This window comes from Dreissena polymorpha, chromosome 9, assembly GCF_020536995.1.
Source record: "Dreissena polymorpha isolate Duluth1 chromosome 9, UMN_Dpol_1.0, whole genome shotgun sequence".
NCBI lineage: Eukaryota > Metazoa > Mollusca > Bivalvia > Myida > Dreissenidae > Dreissena > Dreissena polymorpha.
Window position 1 is genome coordinate 76,024,231 of NC_068363.1, and position 23,650 is coordinate 76,047,880.

Consider the following 23,650-nt stretch of genomic DNA (forward strand, 5'->3'; position numbering starts at 1 on the left):
TATAAGCCGATACTTACACGTCGCAATTATAAGCCGATACTTACAAGTCGTAATTATAATCCGATGCTTACAAGTCGTTATTATAAGTAGATACATACAAGTCGTAATTATAGGCCGATGCTTACAAGTCGTAATTATAAGCCGATACTTACAAGTCGTACTTATAGGCCGATACTTACAAGTCTAAATTATAAGCCAATACTTACAAGTCGTAATTTTAGGCCGATATTTACAAGTCGTCATTATAGGCTGATACTTACAAGTCGTTATTATAAGCCACTACTTACAAGTCGTTATTATAGGCCGATACTTGCAAGTCGTAATTATAAGCCGATGCTTACAAACCGTAATTATAAGCCGATGCTTACAAGTCGTAATTATCGGCCGATACTTACAAGTCTTAATTATAGTCCAATAATTACAAGTCCTAATTAAAAGCCGATACTAACAAGTCGTAATTAAAATAGGCCGACACTTACAAGTCGTAATTATAGGCCGATTCGTACAAGCCGTAATTATAGGCGAATGCTTACAAGTCGTAATTATAAGCCGAAACTTACACATTTCAACATTTCAAATGGTTAAAACTATGTGTATACTAGTACATGTTAAATCGGAGACATCTTCGAGTGTATGAATATGTAAAACGATAACAAAACGTTCAATAGTATAATATATTTGTCAAATTAATAGCATCTTATATATATTGAATTAAGTGACATTGTGCATATGGTATTTCACACTTTTAAAAAAAGTTCACACGTGCTCTCGACTGCATTATCTTCTCCAGAACGTTAAAGACGGGTCTTGGAATTTTCGTGGGAGGAGCTCCACGTTTGTTAATGGTTGGTCGGGGCTTTGAAACAAAATTGACGAGATCATTTCCGGCGATCAGAGCACGTTGTTCCATCTCGTATTCCAGTTCCATGGCGGCTTCATCGGCAAGAAAACTGTCACAGGGCGATACGTAGAACCCTCTATCACCATCGCTTCCGTCGCATCTTGAAGTTCTCGCAATTTGTGCAAAGATTGAGACTCGAAGGAGTCTCAGCAGTTCCTTAAGCCGAGCATCTACATCCGCTTCGGTGCATGGAAACCGGATCTTGTTATCTGAATGGCGAAGCTTGTGTTGAAGCTTGTGTTGAATGCACTCATATTCTCTATCAGACAACGCAATTCCGTTATTGCCCAAGTTTTGTGCGGACAACATCTGCGCTTGTCTGCTGGCTACAGCAGGTTCATCGCTTATTTGAGACACTAAAGAAGATTTCGTCTCGTTGCTTTCTTGTTTTGGGTTGAAATGTATGCAGCTCCTTATGGCGTTGCTTAACTTTGGGTTAGAAACAACAGCAGTTGTTTTCATTATATTTGGATTTGGACTACGAACATCCTTTACGTGTCTGCTCCAAGATGTGACTTGTCCTCCTGCACTCTTTGATGCCTTGACTAAACCTGTGTCAATCTTGGAAGTGGCCTTTTTGACGCTCATTGTCAAGGACTCCCTCTGTCCGAAGTGCTTGGACATTGACATTTCTCTAGGTGTAGCAACCAATGCTGCCATTGTGGACCTTGGCTGCCAAGTATTCAGTTTTGATGTTGCTTGTTTCAAGCGTGAAGTTCTTCTTGCATTCTGTTGTTTTGCCTTCTGAAAATGTGCGACGGATCCGAACTTCCGCGGGTCTTGTAAAGCTGTACAGTTATTTTGCCTAAGCGTTGAATACTCGCTCCCCGGGTTCGGCTCCGTCCAGGTATCCAGTTTCGATGTGATTGCGTTCATCTTGCGATTTCTGGCAGCATTTTTCCTTTGAACCATCCTGAAGTGCGCCACTGAGCCGTATTCCTTCTCCTTGTCTGGGTCAAGGTCACTGCAGCTTCTTTCGGTGGACTTCCACGTGTCTGCACGCTTGTGAACGCCTTTCATGCGCCGCAGTCTATCTACGTTGTCCTTCTTGATTTTCTGGAAGAGAGCGACAGAGCCATACTCTATCGGCTTTTCATCCACCTGTTTCTCTGAATAGCTGAATTCCTTGTCCGGCGTATGCCAAGTTTGAAGCTTTTGTCCAGTCAGTGTTCCGCTTTGCGGACTTTCGTGGCGTTCATTGGTTTCATCGTAGTCTTGCATTTCAGATGTATGGATGTTGCTAATGCTTCTTAAAGATGTACCCAGATATCTTTGACCGTAGGAGCTGGTCTGTACGCTCTTAAGACGCTTCAGTTTGATGGCGTTTTCCATCTTGATTTTCTTCATATGCTCAAGACCACCGTACTTCTTCGCCGGAATGATATGGGCAACATCCATGTTAATATCTGATGGTGGTCTCTGAGATATGAGAGGCGGTTTACAAGAGCTATTTGCCGTCGGTTGGACTGTGATCATTGTCACTTTTGATGCCGTGCCATGAACATCTTCGCTATGAGGAATGCTGCAAACGGGTTCACAATCATTATTGCCCGAAACATGCTTGTCAGAGACATCGGTGAAGGAAGTTGATCCACAATCGTGATTTTCCGCAGCTTTTTTGTCATAGCCAGATTCATCATCACGACGGGACTGTCCGGTCTGCTCAGGCAGTGATGAATCAGGCATGGCGAATCTTCCAAATTTCGGAGCTACATTCCCGTTCACGGCACCACTGGCAGTGATGTTCTTCAGTCGCTTCATTTTTATAGCGTTCTCCATTTTTATCTGTTTCATGTGTTCAAGGCTCCCGTACCTCTTAGCTGGTATTATATTGATTACATCGACATTCTCACTCGTAAGTGGGTTCTGGGAAATTGCCGTTTGTTTGCAAGACTCAGTCGCTGTTGTTTGGGTAATATCATCATCAATTTCATCGGCATTGCCATCAGGCACGTTTTTCAGAGTGTCGTCTTTGCTTGCCGGAATGTAGCTAACTGCGTGAACTTCGTGGTCACCGAACTGACTGGCAGGCAAGCTTTCCTGCGCGATGCCCTGCTTGTGACCCTCAAATACGGCACAGTCATTGCTGTTATCTTGAATGGCATGCTTCAAGTTTCCGATAACAAAAGATTGATTTGCTTCTTCATGTTTGTTGTGGTTATCTTGCATGCTGCACATGAGCTGTCCATCAGACATGGAGCGATTCACTGGATTGACTTTGTATCTTGATATGGCGTTTTCCGACAACGCGGAAAGATAGCCAAAAGTGAATGCATGCATGTTGGTCCCGAAATCGCCCTTCCGATTAGCGAGCTCAGATCGGTGGCACGGAAAAGTCTTAGGACTGATCATGTTGGAGCTGTAGTCATTCCCTTGTCTAGACAACTGCACATTCCTGACTACGTTTGTGTCGAACTTGTCTAGCGATTTCCTTCCACATGCGGACTCTGACATAAGCCTATTTGCCGTTATCATCTTCATCCTTTTCATGCGAATGTCATTTTCGAGTTTGATCTGCATCATGTGTTCTATACCTCCGTACTTCTTTTCAGGCACAACTTTGAAGGCTTCGAGTTGCGACCGAGGCGTTTCGACAGCGTTGCCTTCGTTGGTGAGGCTTGAACATGTTTCTGTTACTCTCGGTGTGTCGTTTTTTCGAGGGCCAACCATGTTGGAGGAGAATACAACGTTGTTTTTTGGCAACTGAACTTTGCGAATAACGTTCATGTCTGACATCGAGGCTTCTTCAGACACAGACTTGCTCGCAACGTCGCAAACATCACCTTTTACTGCGGTAGCCTTCATTTGATCGACATACATTTTATATTTAAAACTCGTCTGCCGTATTTGCACCATTGCGTCATATTGTTTGGCGTCTGTTCTTCCATGCACCTCTTTACATGCATCCTCTGTGTCACTTATCTTATCGTTTTCTTGTATATCTTTTTGGTGAACACATTCGGAGTTGCTTACAACCTTTTTATCACAACACATGTCAGGGACCTTTGCAAAACTGGTACACTGTACCGAATCACCAATCACAGTCCCATCGCTTGAAATCCCTTCATTTAGACATCTTTCTTCGTTCGCTTCGTTCGCCGTGCAAACCGACTTGACATCATCATTGGATGTGCCCGACTCTCTCTCGGAAATTAAAACCGTTTGGTTTGCATCATATTTTGCGATTAAGGAGTTGTTCAAGCTAAAGTCGTTGTCGTCTTTCAGTTGGGTTTCCGTCTCGGTTTTTGGATTCTGAACATTCTGAGACTTGGGACACAGTTCCACAATGGCACCCTGTTTAAAAAAAAATAGCTTTACATGGTTAAACAAACCTGTAAATAATCGACATTGTTATTGCCATCAAGCATCAATGGTAGCATCATTTATATTTATCATTATCCGTTTCCGACACAGACGCAACGTGAAAATGGTTATGTGCAAACAGCTCAAAACCATAACACCCTGCGAGTAACTCGCAGCCTGTTTAGGTTTAATGCTGTTTGCTGCTCATCAGTGTCTTAGGGTTGGAAATGAAGCCTTTCAAACTTGAATATATTAAGAAAGGACTTAAACTTAATTTGATTTTCTAAAGGACTTAAAATGCGTTGAAAAACTCAAAATGCGTTTATAAGGTGTAAAGGGTTATCCAACACCATTACTTTACCATCATATCTATGAATATTAACGGGGTAAAGGGTTATCCAACACCATTACTTGACCATCATATCTATGAATATTAACGGGGTAAGGGGTTATCCAACACCATTACTTGACCATCATATCTATGAATATTAACGGGGTAAAGGGTTATCCAACACCATTACTTGACCATCATATCTATGAATATTAACAATAACCGGTTAAAAAAATCATTGTTTTCATAAAGCATCGTCATGCACATCATGATCATAACCATCGTCATCATCCTGTCTTCTCCGATTTCATAATCATCAGCAGCAGCACCATTATCATAACGATCATCACAATCATGTAAGTCCTAATAAATAATTGCATAAAATTCCATAATCGTATAAAACAAATTTTTCTAAAAGCAAACACTACGTAAAAATAAATTATTGCTTCAAAAATTAATAATTGAATACAAAAATCAATATAAAGAAGTGAACCTCCAGCGGCTGGAGCAGTATTGCATTCTCATTATAAACAATTGAGTCGTGTTCTGAGAAAACTGGGCATAATGCATGTGCGTAAAGTATGTCATAAAAGCGTAATGTGTCGTCCCTGATCAGCCTGTGCGGACTGCACAGCCTAATCTGGGACGACACTTTACGCACATGCATTATGCCCAGTTTTCTCAGAACACGACTCAATTAGTTGGTCCTTTATTTAAGGCAAGTGCACCAATAGCCAATTTTGACGTCGAATAATACTCACAAATGGTTCGTTCATGGGCTGGTTGTGCAGTCGGCGGAGCTGCAAAAATTTGTCTGTCGTCTTCTGAGTGACAGGTGCGTCCATAATGTCGTTTGCTTCCGTTTCCATATCAATATAACTGATGCAAGACGCGCTCGATTGCACGTGGTCTGTTGGCGCGTCCTCTTCATTTCGAGACAAGAGCTTTCTTCGCAATCGTCTGGCGATGTCTGAAATTGAACGCGATCTATTCGTGAGATATTTTGTACAATACTCGTATCGACGTTCCTGTGTATTTTTAGCTCGGCTGTTTTCGGAGAAAACACGAGATATTTTCATAGCCAGCTCGTCCGTCGTCGTCCGCGTCGTGCTTAAACCTTAACATTTTGTTAAGGTTTTGAACATTGGCTCTAAAATCAAAGTGGTTCAACCTACAACTTTGAAACTTCATATGAAGCTGCACTTTGCTGAGTTGTACATGCCACACATATATTTATCTCGACTATTATACATGAAATATATATAGTGGAGCTATCCTACTCACCCCGGCGTCGGCGTTAGCGTTAGCGTGCAAATGTTAAAGTTTGCGTACCACCCGAAATATTTCCTATGTCCCTTGACATATTGCTTTCATATTTTGCATACTTCTTTACCAGCATGACCCCAATCTATAAACAAGAGCAGACAACTGTATCAAGCATTTTGTAAGAATTATGGCCCTTTTTTCTCTTAGAATATGCATATTATTGATAATTCTATGTTAAAGTTTGCGTACCAACTTAAAATAATTTCAATGTCCCTTCACATATTGCTTTCATATTTTGCAAACTTCTTAACCAACATGACCCCAATCTATAAACATGAGCAGACAACTGTATCAAGCATTGTGGAAGAATTATGGCCCTTTTTTGTCTTAGTAACTGAATATTTTGTTAAATATTATTTTTAGATCAACTTGACTTCTAAAGTATCAAACTATTGCTTTCAAACTTCAAATATTTCCTACTTTCATGAGGGTACTGTACCTGGCAAGTTAAAGTTGACCTTGACCTTTGAATGACCTTGACTCTCAAGGTCAAAAGAATACATTTTAGTTAAATTGCCATAAATTCTTTATTTATAATCAGATTTTATTAATACTTTGACAAAACAACACTTACCTGAATACCGAAATGCATTCCACCCAAACAATACTCCACGCCCCAACCCAGAATCCCTGCCCCCCCCCCCCCCCCCAAAAAAAATTTTTTTTTTCAAAGATCGTCTAATAAATGACCCCACCCCCACATTATACCCCCCTCTCAAACCCCCCCCCCCTCCCCCCCCCCCCCCCAACAATTTTTTTTTCTTTATTTTTTTATTTTTGAAAGATGGTCTAAATAAATGACCACACCCCACATTTTACCCCCTCTCATCCTCTCCCCCCCCCCCTACCCAATCCAAAAAGAATATTGCTTTCTTTGAAACATGGCTAAAAAATTAAATATATTTTATTTACTTTATTTTTGAAGGACCGTCCAAAATTCCCACCATTATTGAATAATTTGAAAAATTTCCCCATGATGGCTTACGTTATACTGACAAGCACTCGAATAGTCGAGCGCGCTGTCATCTGACAGCTCTTGTCGGGTCACTAGGTCAAAGGTCAAGGTCACTGTGACCTCTAAAAAAATTCTGACAACCTTTCATTTATTCAAAACTGCACTCGCAGCCGAGCGTGGCACCCGTTATGTGGTGCTCTTGTTATTGTAATGAATTCATTTTTCACGTGTGTTTCCGCTCTCTTCGTACAACCATTCAATTGTTCAGGGACAATACCTGTGCATTTAAACGACATTTAAATTTATTTAAGGACCGCAACTTGGTATGTACGTGTAGGGGTGTTTAACTGATTATCGAACTTCCTCAATAACATATTTCAAATGTTTTTAAGACTGTTAATGAAGATCGGATGAAAATTGTTGGAGAGAGAAAACGAAAATTGTCTAACAAACGACATTTTATCATTAAAACATAAGCGTATTTTACACGGGCATTATATGATTATCTAAAATGTAATTTTATAACGTAAAATGAATAACAGTTATTTAAATACTAGTACTTTATTATTTGTATTGATATAAAACATAATGTTACCACTGTAATGAAGCTTAATATGTATTATATGCAATGACATTCATTAATTAAATGGGAAACGTATACACGCTTCACATTTTTTAGCAATTCTAAGTTCACACAAATAAAAACCTTTTTGTGTCAAACAATAATAATAATAATAATTATTATTATTATTATTATTATTATTATTATTATTATTATTATTATTATTATTACTATTATTACTTTTATTATTATATAATTATTATTATGATTATTATTATTATTATTATTTTATTTTATTATTATCATTATTATTATTATTATTATTATTATTATTATTATTATTATTATTATTATTATTATTATTATTATTATTATCGCTAAATACTTACAATTTTGATAATTTTTTAAATTGAATGTACCGGGTATATTGTTTTGTTTTGCTAGACAACCCTTAGATAGGAGGAGTTATAACACACTTTCGGATATTTAATTAAAAAAAATATGTTTTGAATTTTTATATAGACATTTATGTCTTGTATTAAGTTATTTAAATAATTATTGAGCGAGCTTTGTATTAGACACTTCTTACATAATTCAAATCTCTCTGTCTATACACGTGCGAAATAAACAATCTTAGTCCTAGATGCATGAGCTAAACAAATAAACTTAACCCATTTATGCCTAGTGGACTCTCCCATCCTTCTAAATTGGAACAATTTATTTCCAAAATTAGGTATGTCTAGTATAATAATGTCTATATTTAGAATATTTCTTACAGAAATTTCTTTAAGCAAACAGCGCAGACCCTGATGAGACGCCGCATCATGTGGCGTCTCATCTGGGTCTACGTTGTTTGCCAAGGCCTTTTTCTACACGTGCGACACAACAATCTTTATGCGACCGGATATATTCATGATGATATCAACAGTAAGTTGCATAAATGACATAATTACCCAAAAATATGTTTAGTTTTTAATAGTAACATCTGTTAATATTAATCATCATTAATCCATTGACCGGTTCGGCCGTGGTAGGGGGGGCGAGAGAAATAAGGGACAACGATACAGAAATCCATCTCCAGTCAGGTCTGTTGTGTGCTGCTGAGAGTAATTCATACACGGAAAGGGATGTTCATTCTTTTACATTATCAATCCAGCTTTTATATTATATTATATTATATTATATTATATTATATTATATTATATTATATTATATTATATTATATTACACTTACTTTGCGCTTTTTCTGAAACGCTTCTCGGCGACCTTGACCCTGACACATCCCCGAACTCTTCTGCGATCAGTGTCACCAGTAGCTTGTCAGCGTTTCCGCCTTTGTTGCCAAAGCGTTGACGCAAAAAAGAAATGGCGGGTTCCTCTTTTTCTGCCGGAACGCTATTGTTATTTCCCATTCGATTTCATGACTACATTTTGGAAAAATAATTTTCTGAGCTTTATTTCGCGTGCTTCGTTTTTCCGTCGCTGATAATAATGACGACGTTGCTATTGCGTTATATGACGTAACTGACGTTAGAGCGTCACGTGGTTTTCTATCACTTTTCTGATTGGACGACGGTATTAAAACAAGCTTGGTCACTCTTGTCTTTATAAGATAAGTCATTTCTCTTGTTTCATATTAGGAACAACTGTGTCAAGGTTTTGAAAGAAATATCATCGAATTTCTTCTCAGAGTGGTTTTCTTCGCTCTATTGAAATATACTACGTTTTATGACACATTAAAGGGATCTTTTCACGCTTTGGTAAATTGACAAAATTGAAAAAAGTTGTTTCAGATTCGTAAGTTTTCGTTTGAGTTATGATATTTGTGAGGAAACAGTAATACTGAACATTAACCATGCTCTAATATAGCCATTATATGCATCTTTTAACCATGCTCTAATATAGCCATTATATGCATCTTTTGACGATTTTAAAACCTCAAAATTATAAAGCGTTGCAACGCGAAACGATTGAATAATTTGGAGAGTTCTGTTTTTGTCGTTAAATTTTGTGAAACTACGAAGATTGCTTATATAAGGTATAAAATACGTAAAGAATGTGTACACGGCGGAATAGCTCAGTAGGCTAAAGCGTTTTTACTTCAGGACTCTGGCAGGACTCCAGGGGTCACTGGTTCGAAACCTGCTCCGGCAATGTTCTTTTCCTTTTTTTTTTCTTTATTTGTTTACTGGAGCTTTTACGATCCAATGTTTACATTTATCAATATAAAGCATTTAATGAATAAGTTAAAAAAATGCCAAAATCTGTGAAAAGGCCCCTTTAAAGGTTAAATCAATGTTACCAGACATTTAAATAACGACTGTTTTTCCTTACATTGAACAATACTGATCAGTGCATTAATTGTAGCTAGATGCACTTGTCAGCATTAAAAAAATTAAAAAACATATACGAAATGGTCGCCTTCATTGGAATCTATGTGTACCGTCCGCATGAATATTATAAATAAACCAACCATGCAGTAACAATAAATAAAAGAGACATAATTTATTCAAGACAGTCGATGACATGGAACCCTTGGCCTTGGTATATACTCCGTTATCATTGCATTATCAATCGAGAAGCAAAGTGTATTTGACTGAACGCGTGTTTCGATAATAGTACGAATGGTATTAAAAGAAATCTTAAGGCAACTAATACTAATAATAAGAAGAAATATTATTAATCTCCAATATCCGGAACACAACGTTTTAACTTTGTAAATCGAGTTTTCACATTACCAAAATCGTGCGATTTCGTTTCAATTATCTTACCAGCGCGCAAACGCGAAACAAATATTCAATAAGGTGTGAGTTAATTCAATTGTGGTCCATTTGCTTGGATTAGAACCCATTCTATAAATTCATCTTGAAATCAGTCGAACTTAAAGCCCCGAAAACAATATACATGAAGTATTTCCTCACATGCATACATACGATCGCTTTCTAATTTCTATCAACAGTTGAAACAAATACTAGGCACATATTTTCTAATACAATAGTGCGTGCAAAAATGTTTAGTGTGTTCTTCGGAATTGGTGAATCTTAAAACCATATAAATTATTAAAAGCCATACATGTTTTATTATCGTACATTTGTTTGTTTTTTCTGTTTTTTATTATAATTGTTCGCATGCAATATAACGTCATTCGTTTTACATCTATTGTTATAAAAATAAGTTATTTTTGAAGCTTTGAGTTGAGGAAACTATCGAAAATGTTCACTTTGGAATCCACCTCCTTATTTTCATTAACCGGACGGCAATGGCTCATTGCTCCGACGTTTACATTTATCAGGTGTTTGGTATAAATATGCTTTATCAAATTCGCAATGTTTACGTCACGTGACTCAGTGGAGACATTGCGCAATCATTTAAGACATTTCAATATTTTCCGTTTACACTGTCAGCAAAAAAACATAGAATGTTCTTTTTTTGAGTAATATCTATTAATATTGCAAGTCATATGTATAAATACTGGAATCAGTTTCGACTTAAAGGCAAAAGCTTTGCGTCTGTTTGGAATATCGGTCTTCTATTTACAAGTAATTATTATTAGTGTTTTTTACTGCGTTGTTTGTTGAAGCCACACACCTTGAAATGAAAAGCATGTTAATCAATACATATAGATGCAATTTGAAAGTGTGAAACATTGTCATTAAATCTAAAGCCTAGTTAGCAAGTAATTTATTTATTTTAATTTTAAAACCGAAAGTAGGACTTCTATACGTATACGCCCATTTCGACAAACGCGATTATTTTTAAGTTTTAAAGCGCAAAAAGACGGATGACTAATTTGCAGTCAACAGATATATTCTAATTGGCATAGATAACATTAAATCTGTAGCCTAGTTAGCTAGTAATTTATGATTTTTTTAATTTTAAAACCGAAAGTAGGATTTCTATACGTATACGCCCATTTCGACAAACGCGATTATTTTTCAGTTTTAAAGCGCAAAAAAGACGGATTTCTACCTTGTAATCACCAGATATATTCTTATTGGCATAGATACAATTTAATCTATAACCTAGTTAGCAAGTAATTTATTATTTTTCAAACGGTACCGCTTTTAAAACCGAAAGTAGGATTTCTAGACGTTGACGTCCATTTCGACAAACGCGATTATTTTAAGTTTTAAAGCGCAAAAAAAGACGGGTTCCTACCTTGTAACCACCAGATATATTCTAATTGGCATAGATGCAATTAAATCTATAGCCTAGTTAGCAAGTAATTTATTATTTTTCAAACGGTACTGCTTTTAAAACCGAAAGTAGGATTTCTAGACGTATACGTCCATTTCGACAATCTCGATTATTTATTATAAGTTTTAAAGCGCAAAAAATGCGGAGATCTACCTTGTAACCACCAGATATATTCTAATTGGCATAGATAAAATATGTTTGTTATTTATACTTAAATTGTGTGGCTTTAAGAAATTTCTAGGTCAATGAAATACAAATAATCCTAGCGAATACTTATTATATGTAGCTATACTTGTAGTATACACAATGGAAACGATTTGTAACAAAGAAGCTCTACTTTGTTGAAGATCTTTAGCACAATTTGCCGTAAGGAGTAAATATAATTGCACATAAAAAGAGCTGATGAATTCAATTTAACTGGGACTCAAGTTGTCATTGTCGACTCAGGTACTACTTTAAAGTACTCTGTGTACTCTTTAGTGTACTGCAATGTACCCCAGATATTGAAAATATACATAAAGGCATCCGGCCATACTCCAGGGTACTTTTTTGTATATTTCTGTACCCCGGTTACTTTGTAGTATACTTAAGATTACCAATGGTACTTTTAAGTAGTACATGAGCCATCAATGACCATTCGAGCCTAACTGAGACAAAGCGCTACTAGTAGTACTAATAGGGCTCTGGTAGACCACATTCGGCTTTTTTTTTTTAAATTGCCAATATTGTCAGCAAATTGAGCCCAATATTACAAATAGCATTATATTGATAAGCCTATGATGGGTTATTTCAGTATTGGAGCTAACTGTAGCAGATATCTTTTATGAACAAATATTTTTTTAAGTTAACTAGCAATGATGATCAAACCCACATATTTGATATACAACAATGTATCTTACAGTCGGCTGGAATTACAGTCATGGCAGGATCAGAATGTCTTTTCCATGACGACAGGACCCTGTTTGGCGAGGTACAGCGTGATCTTCAGAAGGCAAAATGGTTGCCAAGGAAACACGCACACAGATTGGGAATGGCCGTGTGCAGTTGCAGAAAAAGGAAAGGTAATGGCTTCAAAATAAAACTCATATTTTGTGGGTTTTCAATTTCTTTACATCATTGTGAGTCTTAAAGAGGCCTTTTCTTTTGGTAAATTGACAAAATAAAAAAAATATCAATTGTTTCAGATTCACAAATTTTCATTGTAGTTATGATAATTGTGAAGAAACTGTAATACTGAACATTTACCATGCTGTAAAATATCCAGTATATGCCTCTTTTGACGATTTTAAAACCTGAAAATTATAAAGCGAAACGATTGAATAATTTGGAGAGTTTTTTTGTTGTTGTTATATTTTGTGATACTATGAGGATTGATTATATAAAGTATAAAATACATCAAACAGGACGGATGGCCAAGTGCTCTAAGCGATAGACTTTTACTCCATTTACTCCAGGGGTCAGTGGTTTAAGACCATTTGAGGATTACTTTTTTTTCTTTCTTAAATTGTTTTCATGTTTTTACTCTCTTTAGATACAATGTTTTTGTTTATCAATATAACGCATTTAATGACAAACTTCAAAACATGCCAAAATCTATGAAAAGGCCCCTTTAAGTTTTAATTACATAAATGTTTCCTTCATTTTCAAGATAAAAAAAAACATTTTCAAAGGAATTAAGTTTACATGGGTGGACCAAAAATACACATGAAATAAAAATGTAAGTTTAAAAGAACATTATATCTCTGAGTTCTATTCTTGCATAATAATAAAATTTGTAGTTAACAATATGCAGTAATCAATAAATTTGCAATATATTATAATTTAAGTATGCAATACTAAATTGTAAACAGTGGAATAAATCAGTTGATATTAAAGAAGACTGAATAAAAACTGTTGGTGTATAAAATAAATCAAATTATAATATGTATATTTTTACAAAATGGTTATATGGTTACTTTGTTGGCATATTTGAATGATAATATTTTTAAGTATTTGCGTAAGACTATACAGAAGGAGTGATTGTACTCCAGTCCGGTTATAATTGAATGCAATTTACTTGTAATTATTTGACCAATTAAATGATGTGATTGCAGGCCAGTTGCCGTCAGCAGAAGTTGTTGCTGAAATAAAGACGCAAGGAACTGATGTCTTGAACTTGTTGGCAGAGGATAAGTCAAAGTTTTTACCATCCACATATTCCTTTTTGGTGGACTGTATCAACACTGCAAGAGAAAACAATTTTAGTAAATTTAAGTTATTGACTGTTTTGGTGCACGCAAAAGAGAATGACTTTTCTCTCATATCCAGAGAAGCTCTTTGCGTGAATCACCCAGTGTCCGAACGAGACATTCAAAAAGAACAAAACAGAAATAAGAAACTTACTGCTCACCAAATTGAAATTATCCGAGCTAAGAAAGCGAAGAAAATGAAGAAAGATTTCCAGCCAGTTTTGGTTAACATGCCAATTTTCCCAAGAAATTTTAAAAGACTTGAGGACGATCTTGGTGAAAAGTTCTTCCAGTTTGTATCCAAGCACAAAGTGTATGTGGAGTTTGACAATGCATTTAATGACAGCAGTATTGCAGAAAATAGGGAAAGCATGCATGTAAATTTGTATGGACCTCCGGAGACTGTTAAAATGCTGTCGAGAAAGCTTGTCCAGTCTGCAGGAATTGCTCAACAGGCCATGAATGACAGCCATGAGGTAGTCAAATAAATTAGTGTTTAAGTTGTAAAATAATGAATAAATCAATCAAATTATAAGCCATGTTTTAGGGGAAAATGGACATTATGCATAGATATGTGTAAAGTGTCGTCAAAGATTTACCTGTGCAGTCATCAAAGTCTGCTTAAAGGAAAATGTTTTGGTTAAAGAAAGTTTCTTTGAAACAGAAATCCAGTCCAGGCGCAAAGTGTCATCCTGATTAGCCTGTGCCGACTGCACAGGCTAATCTGGAACAACACTTTACGCACATTAATTAAGTCCTGTTTTTTCAAAACTATATGTCAGGATGGTGTTACTGCACAGAGACAAAAGACCTTCGAAAAGCAATAAAAAAAAGTTTAATTGTATATGTCATTCAATTTTTAGCTCGGCTGTTTTTGGAGAAAACCCCAGGTATTGTCATAGCCAGCTCATCGTGTCGTGTCATATCAGTCGTCGTCTGTGTCATTCTAAAATCTTAAAATGTTGTCGAAGTTTTGAACATTGGCTCTAAAATCAAAGTGCTTCAACCTACAACTTTGAAACTTCATATGTAGCTGCACCTTGATAAGTTTTACATGCCACACCCATTTTTGGGTCACTAGGTCAAGGTCACTGTGACCTCGAAAAAAAAATACTTGACAAGCTTTCATCTACTCAAAACTGCACCCGCAGCCGAGCGTGGCACCCGTTATTTGGTGCTCTTGTTCTACATTAATTCAAATCTTTAATGATACGGTTATATAACATTATGAAATATAGACAAAGGGGTTTTCCTGGTTTGGAAATGTATACCGGTACACCTGATTTAAAAAGTTAACTACTATATTGGTACTCAGTAAGTATTTACCTGTACTGCTTAAATTTCGTCAAATTCATTAAGGCAATTAATTAAACTGATCACAGTTGCAAATTCTTTTATTTTATTTAACTTTTAGCAATCAGCATGCTGTTTTAAATTTCATTTTTAATTACACTATTAATGTAGTAGTTACATGTTATTGAAAAGAGATATATTTCGTATTATCCTGTGTGTAATATACAATTAGAATTGTATGGAATCTATATTACTGCAGCCAGTATACTCACATGTGTGGATGAAACTTTGCAATCATCTCCCGTTCATGTAAAAACTCCTAACTCACCCCTTCAGCTTCATTAAAGTTATTAAACATTCATTTCTGAATACTCTTAATGCGTAGATAATTGTAAAAAAGGCATTTTGGCTGTGAACGGTTTTGTCAGAACTATGTCCCCTTTAATTTGTGTCCACTATTGAATATATTGTGTCGTGGGAGTATGATTGTCTGTGACACATTTGTTGTTTTAAGTTTTGGTAATGTATAGTTTATATGTTATATTGAAGGAGAGACGGGCACGCAAGCTAGTCAGGCAGTATCAAAAAGCAGTGGCCGATGATGCACAGCAGTGGAGTAATGGTAAACAATCTAGGAAAGCTTAACCCTTTGCATGCTGGGAAATTTGTCGCCTGCTAAAATGTCATCTGCTGAATTTCTAAAATTAGCATTTTCTTCGATTTTTTTCAAAGAATACTATCAGAATAGCAAACAGTTTGGATCCTGATGAGACGCCACGTTTTGTGGCGTCTCATCTGGATCCAAACTGTTTGCAAAGGCCTTTAAAATTCGGTTCCCGCACTGAAAGGGTTAATGTACTGCATGTGTGTAAAGTGTCAAGCTGTACAGTCTGTGCAAGTTAATATGGGACGTCACTTTCCGCTTTAATTAAAAATTTTCTTTGAAAGGAACGGAAGAGAATCGAGTTTATGCTGAAAGTGTCGTCTCTGAAAAGAATGTGCAGACTGCATAGGCTAATCATTAATTAACCCTTTGCATGCTGGGAAATTTGTCGTCTGCTAAAATGTTGTCTGCTGAATTTCTAAAATTAGCATTTTCTTCGATTTTTTTCATAGAATATTATCAGAATAGCAAACAGTTTGGATCCTGATGAGACGCCACGTTCTGTGGTGTCTCATCTGGATCCAAACTGTTTGCAAAGGCCTTCAAAATTCGGTTCCCGCACTGAAAGGGTTAAACCCTGTTTTCTGATTGGAATGCACACAAGGTCTATTGTTTAAGAGAAGGTAAATACATGTGTATGCTTGCAATCTGTCTACAAACTTATATCTAGCTATGACTTTCTCCATTGGTCAAAGAGAAGATAACTGCTACCTTAAATAATAACATGCAATTTGGTATGCAAATGTAACAATGCACAATTCTTTAGCACAACTTTATTCTTGTGCTGGGATTCTTTATTAATTATTATTGATCATTAATATGTATTGATTATTACCACTGATGACGTGCAATATTTACTGTCCTCGATATACTTATTTGTTTCATTTTTTCTATTATGATTTCACATAGAAATGTATCCTTAATTCAGTGTATGTTTTATTGTAGACATCTTAGATCATGTAAAAGAACGGATGGAAGATGATTTTGCTTTGAAGGTCTGGAAATCCTCAAAAGACAGGTAGATTATTTATAACATGTCCATTGTGTCGCATGTGCATTTTTATGCCCCCCAAGGTGGGCATATAGTGATCGGACCGTCCGTCTGTCTTTCCGTCACACTTTGCATTTAGGTTTCGAAAAATGCTCATAACTTTTTTGTCCCTTCATATAGCAACTTGATATTTTGCATGCATGTGTATCTCATGGAGCTGCACATTTGGAGTTGTTAAAGGTCAAGGTCATCCTTTAAGGTAAAAATAACAAATCCAAGGGAAGTAATAAGCTTGAAAGGGAGATAATTATCTGTACTTGCCAAATGATAAAAAACAATTAATAAATCAAAGCGACGCAGTAGGAGGCATTGCGTTTCTGACAAACACATCTCTTGTTCAAAAGAAATATTTAAATTATTAATCTCAAAATTTTAAATTATTTAAGTGTAGAAAAATGTGCGTTTATGGGTCTTGTTTTGCCATACTTTGTAGAAGACATAATAATATTATGGAAAATGATAACGGTATTAGGAATAAATACCGCAAATTGCACAATAGTTTAGGAACTAATACACTTGTCTGTTTTTTTGTACTTACAAAACATTGTGCACAACAGCATTATATTCCATGAACCATACTAATGTACCATGAACAATACTCTAATAGCGTCATAAATTATTGTCAAAAAAACATTTAGACCGTTTGTAAAGCTCCTTGGAAAAAGTTTAAAAAATCCTTAAATTCATGAATTTTGTTAGTCTCTTGCTATTTCTTGCTAAGTTCACTTTACATCAACATATTTTTAACATGTTGTAATATGATGCAACATGTATTTGTTGTGTGTGTTTTTTTTAAAGAAATCTTTCCATGTCTTAAAGTATATTCGTAGTCCTTCAGAAAGTTAAAGACCTTTCTCACTAGATTCAAGTTTTAAAGACTTCATCTCCAACCCTCAGATACTGCTGAGCAGCAAACAGCATAAAACCTGAACAGACTGCGAGTTACTCACAGGCTGTTCTGGTTTATGCTGTTTGCACATAGCCATTTTCACTATGCTTCTGAGAGGAAAAGGGTTTGTTCTGAAATTTCAGATAACCATAAGGTGATGTTTGAATATTAGTTGTGATGTCATCACATACATTTGTATGCTTTATTAATCCTTTGCATGCTGGGAAATTTGTTGTCTGCTAAAATGTCGTCTGCTGAATTTCTAAAATTAGCATTTTGTTCGATTTTTTTTCAAAGAATATTATCAGAATAGCAAACAGTTTGGATCCTGATGAGACGCCACGTTCTGTGGCGTCTCATCTGGATCCAAACTGTTTGCAAATGCATTCAAAATTCGGTTCCCGCACTGAAAGGGTTAATTAATTATGTTCAAGTCATGGAAAGTCAAAGAGATCAACAGTTAAGGCCCCAACATCGGTGTTAGATGGCGGAAAATGTCTTCAGTGCCAAAAACCGTTTTCAAGTCTAAAAGACAAGACAACATGCAAGTACCATGCAGGTTATATGAGTAAGTCATTCAATTTATTTTATTGCAAATACTGCAAAAATATTCGTCATATCGTGTTAGAGTCACAATTATGTGTTGGTTATCAATAATTGTAACAACTGATTAACAATTCGGTCCATCTAATGCATTGCTATTTAATGTTTACTATTTAATCCCTAAGAATGTTGATAACTGTTTGAAATACAACTATTAATAAAAATGTATTTCCTGTTTATTAGAACGTAAAACTCTTTGTTAATTGGCCAATGAACAATGATTAATGCTTGTGAGTAAAATGTCGTCCCAGATTACCTGACAGTCTTCATATGCTGATCAGGGGTGACACTTTCTGCTTATACAGAATTCATTTAACCCTTTGCATGCTGGGTAATTTGTCGTCTGCTAAAATGTTGTCTGCTGAATTTCTAAAATTATCATTTTCTTCGATTTTTTTCAAAGAATACTGTCAGAATAGCAAACAGTTTGGATCCAGATGAGACGCCACGTTTTGTGGCGTCTCATCTGGATCCAAACTGTTTGCAAAGGCCTTCAAAATTCGGTTCCAGCACAGAAAGAGTTAAAGGAATTTTGATCTGAAAAAAAATTAGAAAGTGTTGTCCCAGATAAACCAGTGATGACGCTCAGGCTTATCTGGTAGGACACTTTACGCCCATGCATAAAGCCAAGTTTTCCCACAATGGGACTCAACTGATGACGATGACTGGTTGCATTTCAGCCTACGACGGGAGCAGGGGATGTCATTTCTGGAGCTGTTGTGATATGGCAACCAGTATGGACGACAGCATGTTTGATAACCATCATACTACTGGGTAGGCAGTGATGGAAAATATGAATATTACTAGTATTATGATTTGAGCTTGTTCTCGAAAAAACTGGGCTTAATGCATGTATTTCAAGTGTCATTCCAGATTAGCTGGTACTTCACCGGCTAATCTAGGACAAAACTTTCCATCTTAACTGGATTTTTGCTAAGAAGAGCTCATAAGACTTTAGTGTCATACCTGATTTGCCTGTACAAACACAGGTCTTAGGAGTGTAGTGTATGGCATCCGCCTAGCGATCAGAAGGTCACAGGTCTTAGTAGTGTAGTGTATGGCGTCCGCCTAGCGATCAGAAGGTCACAGGTCTAAGTAGTGTAGTGTATAGCGTCCGCCTACCGATCAGAAGGTCTTAGTAGTGTAGTGTATGGCGTCTGCCTAGCGATCAGAAGGTCACAGGTCTAAGTAGTGTAGTGTATGGCATCCGCCTAGGGATCAGAAGGTCACAGGTCTAAGTAGTGTAGTGTATGGTGTCCGCCTAGCGATCAGAAGGTCACAGGTTCTAGTAGTGTAGTGTATGGTGTCCGCCTAGCGATCAGAAGGTCACAGGTTCTATTAGTGTAGTGTATGGTGTCCGCCTAGCGATCAGAAGGTCACAGGTTTGTAGTGTAGTGTATGGTGTCCGCCTAGCGATCAGAAGGTCACAGGTTCGATCCCCACTGTGGCAGCGTCCTTAAGATTTCCCCAATAGACACAAAGTACTTGTTCTAGTCGCAGGAAACAGACTCAAGAGCATTTCAAATAAGCCTTAGGCTTTCTATGAAATCAAGCTAAAATAAATAGGTTCACACTTATCATGGGCGAAACTTTACACACATACATTCAGCCCTATTTTTCTCAGAACGACACTTTTCACACATGCATTCAGCCCTATTTTTCTCAGAATGACACTTGACACACATGCATTCAGCCCTGTTTTCCCCAGAACGACACTTTACAGACATGCAATCAGCCCTATTTTTCTCAGAACTACCCTTTACACACACGCATTTAGCCCTGTATTGTCCAAAACAACACTCTACACACATGCATTCAGCCCTGTATTGTCCAAAACAACACTCTACACACATGCATTCAGCCCTGTTTTGTCCAAAACAACACTCTACACACATGCTGTCAGCTCTGTTTTGTCCAAAACAACACTCTACACACATGCATTCAGCCCAGTTTTGTCCAAAACAACACTCTACACACTTGCATTCAGCCATGTTTTCCTCAGACTGATACTTTACACACATACATTCAGCCCTGTTTTCCTCAGACAGATACTTTACACACATGCATTCAGCCCTGTTTTCCTCAGACTGATACTTTACACACATTCATTCAGCCCTGTTTTGTCCAAAACAACACTCTACACACATCCATTCAGCCCTGTTTTCCTTAGACTGATACTTTACACACATCCATTCAGCCCTGTTTTCCTCAGACTGATACTTTACACACATACATTCAGCCCTGTTTTCCTTAGACTGATACTTTACACACATCCATTCAGCCCTGTTTTCCTCAGACTGATACTTTACACACATACATTCAGCCCTGTTTTCCTCAGACTGATATTTTACACACATGCATTCAGCCCTGTTTTCCTCAGACTGATACTTTACACACATCCATTCAGCCCTGTTTTCCTCAGACTGATACTTTACACACATACATTCAGCCCTGTTTTCCTCAGACTGATATTTTACACACATGCATTCAGCCCTGTTTTCCTTAGACTGATACTTTACACACATCCATTCAGCCCTGTTTTCCTCAGACTGATACTTTACACACATACATTCAGCACTGTTTTCCTCAGACTGATATTTTACGCACATCCATTCAGCCCTGTTTTCCTTAGACTGATACTTAACACACATCCATTCAGCCCTGTTTTCCTCAGACTGATATTTTACGCACATCCATTCAGCCCTGTTTTCCTTAGACTGATACTTAACACACATCCATTCAGCCCTGTTTTCCTCAGACTGATACTTTACACACATACATTCAGCCCTGTTTTCCTCAGACTGATATTTTACACACATACATTCAGCCCTGTTTTCCTCAGACTGATACTTTACACACATACATTCAGCCCTGTTTTCCTCAGACTGATACTTTACACACATCCATTCAGCCCTGTTTTCCTCAGACTGATACTTAACACACATACATTCAGCCTGTTTTCCTCAGACTGATACTTTACACACATTTATTCAGCCCTGTTTTCCTCAGACTGATACTTTACACACATACATTCAGCCCTGTTTTCCTCAGACTGATATTTTACACACATGCATTCAGCCCTGTTTTCCTCAGACTGATACTTAACACACATACATTCAGCCTGTTTTCCTCAGACTGATACTTTACACACATACATTCAGCCCTGTTTTCCTCAGACTGATACTTAACACACATCCATTCAGCCCTGTTTTCCTCAGACTGATACTTTACACGCATACATTCAGCCCTGTTTTCCTCAGACTGATACTTTACACACATACATTCAGCCCTGTTTTCCTCAGACTGATACTTTACACACATACATTCAGCCCTGTTTTTCCCAGAATGAGGCTCATATAAAGGTCCTAGTTAAGTTTAAACCTATTTTCTTCAGCTTGATAACATAGAAACCCTTGGGCTCATATCATCACTTTTCTGAGAGAAACCGGTACTTGGTGTCTTTGGAAAGTTCCTGAGAACTCTGCCAGAGTGGGGACTGAACCGACATCTCTGGGTGGCGTGTGCGACACCATATCCATTTCAACATTCTGACCTATGCACTTTGTATGCTTTGCATTGTACTTAATAGTTTCTATGAGCCTTGCATGGTAAGCTTTATATATATCTTACAATCTTCTTATACTACCCGTGTTATTTGCCGAGTTTATCGGGCTATCTAGCTCAGTTGTATAAGTGCTGGATGATCCTGAGCCTGAACATGTTTAGTAATTGAATGATTGGAACACATAAAACTGGCATCGAACCATACATTTATTTCAATAATATAATTATGTATTGGTTGTTATACATTTATTTATTTCACTGATTTTCTTGTTTGCAGATGCTGTGAATCGGTTGCCCACAACTGGCGGACCCATGCCAAGGCTAATGGCAAGGACAAAGATGACATCACGTTGCCCAAGTTCTATAAGTGCATGTGAACTGTATGAACTAGGTAAACGTTATAACAGGCTTCAGACTAGAACATGCAGTACATAACAATTGTGGAATCTCAGCAGGACTAGAATGAACATATATTATCTTGTTACCCATGTTTATTTGTTCTGTTAACTATTTTGTTGCATTTATTTTCTGTATTAGTGGAGTTATAAGACAAAGACAAAAGCGAAATGTAGGGGCAACTGTGTCTACTGACCCATGCTTAGTTTCCAATATTTTCGTACGAACTCATATTCTGTTTTCTGTTCTCAATGTTAACAAATAAATGGAAAAATCAGACCAAACGATGACTATCACTAATCAAGCTGAAGTTTTTATTTTAAGACTTAAAAACAGCAGTTTAAATTTGATGCATGCTGCCTTTTGCTCCATATTTATAAAATGGAAATGTGCTGACAATGTTGGATATAACCAGGAATTAATTTGGAATGTACAACTACAAACCACAGAGGAATGCAGAATTTTAAGACATTTTAATGACTAAACTTAAAAATAATAGATTTACAGTCCCAATAAAACTTTACCGTTCAGTCTGAAGTTAAAGATTTTAAGATTAAATAAACAGCTGCGCCATGAGCGCATGATACGCCCGTCGTTCGCCAATGAAGTAGTAAGGTAATAAATAACCCTTTGAATCATTTTTTTACTTCAGTTTATTTGTATTTGAATACATGGTTTATTTTATAAGTACATGAGCATGGAGCGCCGTCTCCTTGACATTCATACCATATCTTTTTTTGAGTATATGTATGCATTTCTTTAGAGGATATGGAGTTGAAGTAAACCTGTTATAGATATTTTGACCAATAATAAAAGAGAAATGTAGATGGGTAAGTGGTAGTGTACAATCGGAATAGAAAAAAGCTCACCTTGTTCAATTTTTCAGGGATACTAAAAAAAAAAAAAAAAAATCCATCGAAGGATATTTGAGCTACAGTAGGACATTCAATGAAATGACGAAATTTTGACGAACAAAGTCCCATAACTCTGGAACGACAATTCAGAATTCCGTCAAAAACGAAAGGGGATCAGGGTTTATCAATATTAAGATTGTGTTGAAATTTGAAAAAAATCCATCAAAGGATATTTGAGCTACAGTAGGACATTCAATGAAATCACGAAATTTTGACGAACAAAGTCCCATAACTCTGGAACGACAATTCAGAATTCCGTCAAAAACGAAAGGGGATCAGGGTTTATCAATATTAAGATTGTGTTAAAATTTGAAGAAAATCTGTCAAAGGATATTTGACGTAGCGTACGACATTAACAGACGGACGGACGGACGCGGGGTATACCATAATACGTCCCGTCATAGACGGGCGTATAAAAAATGGTGTATTTACTGCAGTTTTTATTATAAATATTTTTAGTAGCATATCATTTT

At 36.7% G+C, this 23,650-nt stretch overlaps 3 protein-coding genes across 7 annotated transcripts in view; 1 reads left to right on the top strand and 2 right to left on the bottom strand.

Moving 5' to 3' along the window:
* Positions 1-23,650, bottom strand: part of LOC127845395 (uncharacterized) — a 232,783-nt gene that overhangs the window by 154,131 nt on the left and 55,002 nt on the right. The gene's annotated exons all lie outside the window — the stretch shown is intronic.
* Positions 661-8,883, bottom strand: LOC127845396 (uncharacterized). The gene is made up of 3 exons (XM_052376278.1): positions 8,613-8,883; positions 5,297-5,505; positions 661-4,195 (listed from the first exon to the last, which is right to left on the bottom strand). The coding sequence occupies exons 1-3, from the start codon at positions 8,788-8,790 to the stop codon at positions 746-748; spliced, it is 3,837 nt and encodes a 1,278-aa protein (XP_052232238.1). The 5' UTR covers positions 8,791-8,883; the 3' UTR covers positions 661-745.
* On the top strand, positions 10,707-22,819 carry LOC127845402 (uncharacterized). 2 transcript variants are annotated; one of them, XM_052376289.1, is made up of 8 exons: positions 10,707-10,917; positions 12,477-12,636; positions 13,669-14,279; positions 15,646-15,718; positions 16,706-16,778; positions 18,135-18,268; positions 18,984-19,077; positions 22,145-22,819. In XM_052376289.1, exons 2-8 carry the CDS (start codon positions 12,495-12,497, stop codon positions 22,242-22,244), a joined length of 1,227 nt encoding a protein of 408 aa, XP_052232249.1. In that variant the 5' UTR covers positions 10,707-10,917; positions 12,477-12,494; the 3' UTR covers positions 22,245-22,819. The 2 variants fall into 2 exon arrangements, with proteins under 2 accessions (XP_052232249.1, XP_052232250.1); XM_052376290.1 differs by lacking the exon at positions 10,707-10,917 and adding an exon at positions 11,457-11,600.

Bases quoted from the DNA above. Each gene is read 5' to 3' on its own strand.
- LOC127845396 (XM_052376278.1), bottom strand. From the start codon at position 8,790: ATGGGAAATAACAATAGCGTTCCGGCAGAAAAAGAGGAACCCGCCATT. The intron at 5,506-8,612 runs GTAAGTGTAATA...GTTCAATTTCAG, and splicing joins CGTTTCAGAAAAAGCGCAAA to ACATCGCCAGACGATTGCGA. The intron at 4,196-5,296 runs GTGAGTATTATT...TTTTTTAAACAG, and splicing joins AGCCCATGAACGAACCATTT to GGTGCCATTGTGGAACTGTG.
- LOC127845402 (XM_052376289.1), top strand. From the start codon at position 12,495: ATGGCAGGATCAGAATGTCTTTTCCATGACGACAGGACCCTGTTTGGC. The intron at 12,637-13,668 runs GTAATGGCTTCA...ATGTGATTGCAG, and splicing joins CAGTTGCAGAAAAAGGAAAG to GCCAGTTGCCGTCAGCAGAA. The intron at 18,269-18,983 runs GTAAGTCATTCA...GTTGCATTTCAG, and splicing joins GTACCATGCAGGTTATATGA to CCTACGACGGGAGCAGGGGA.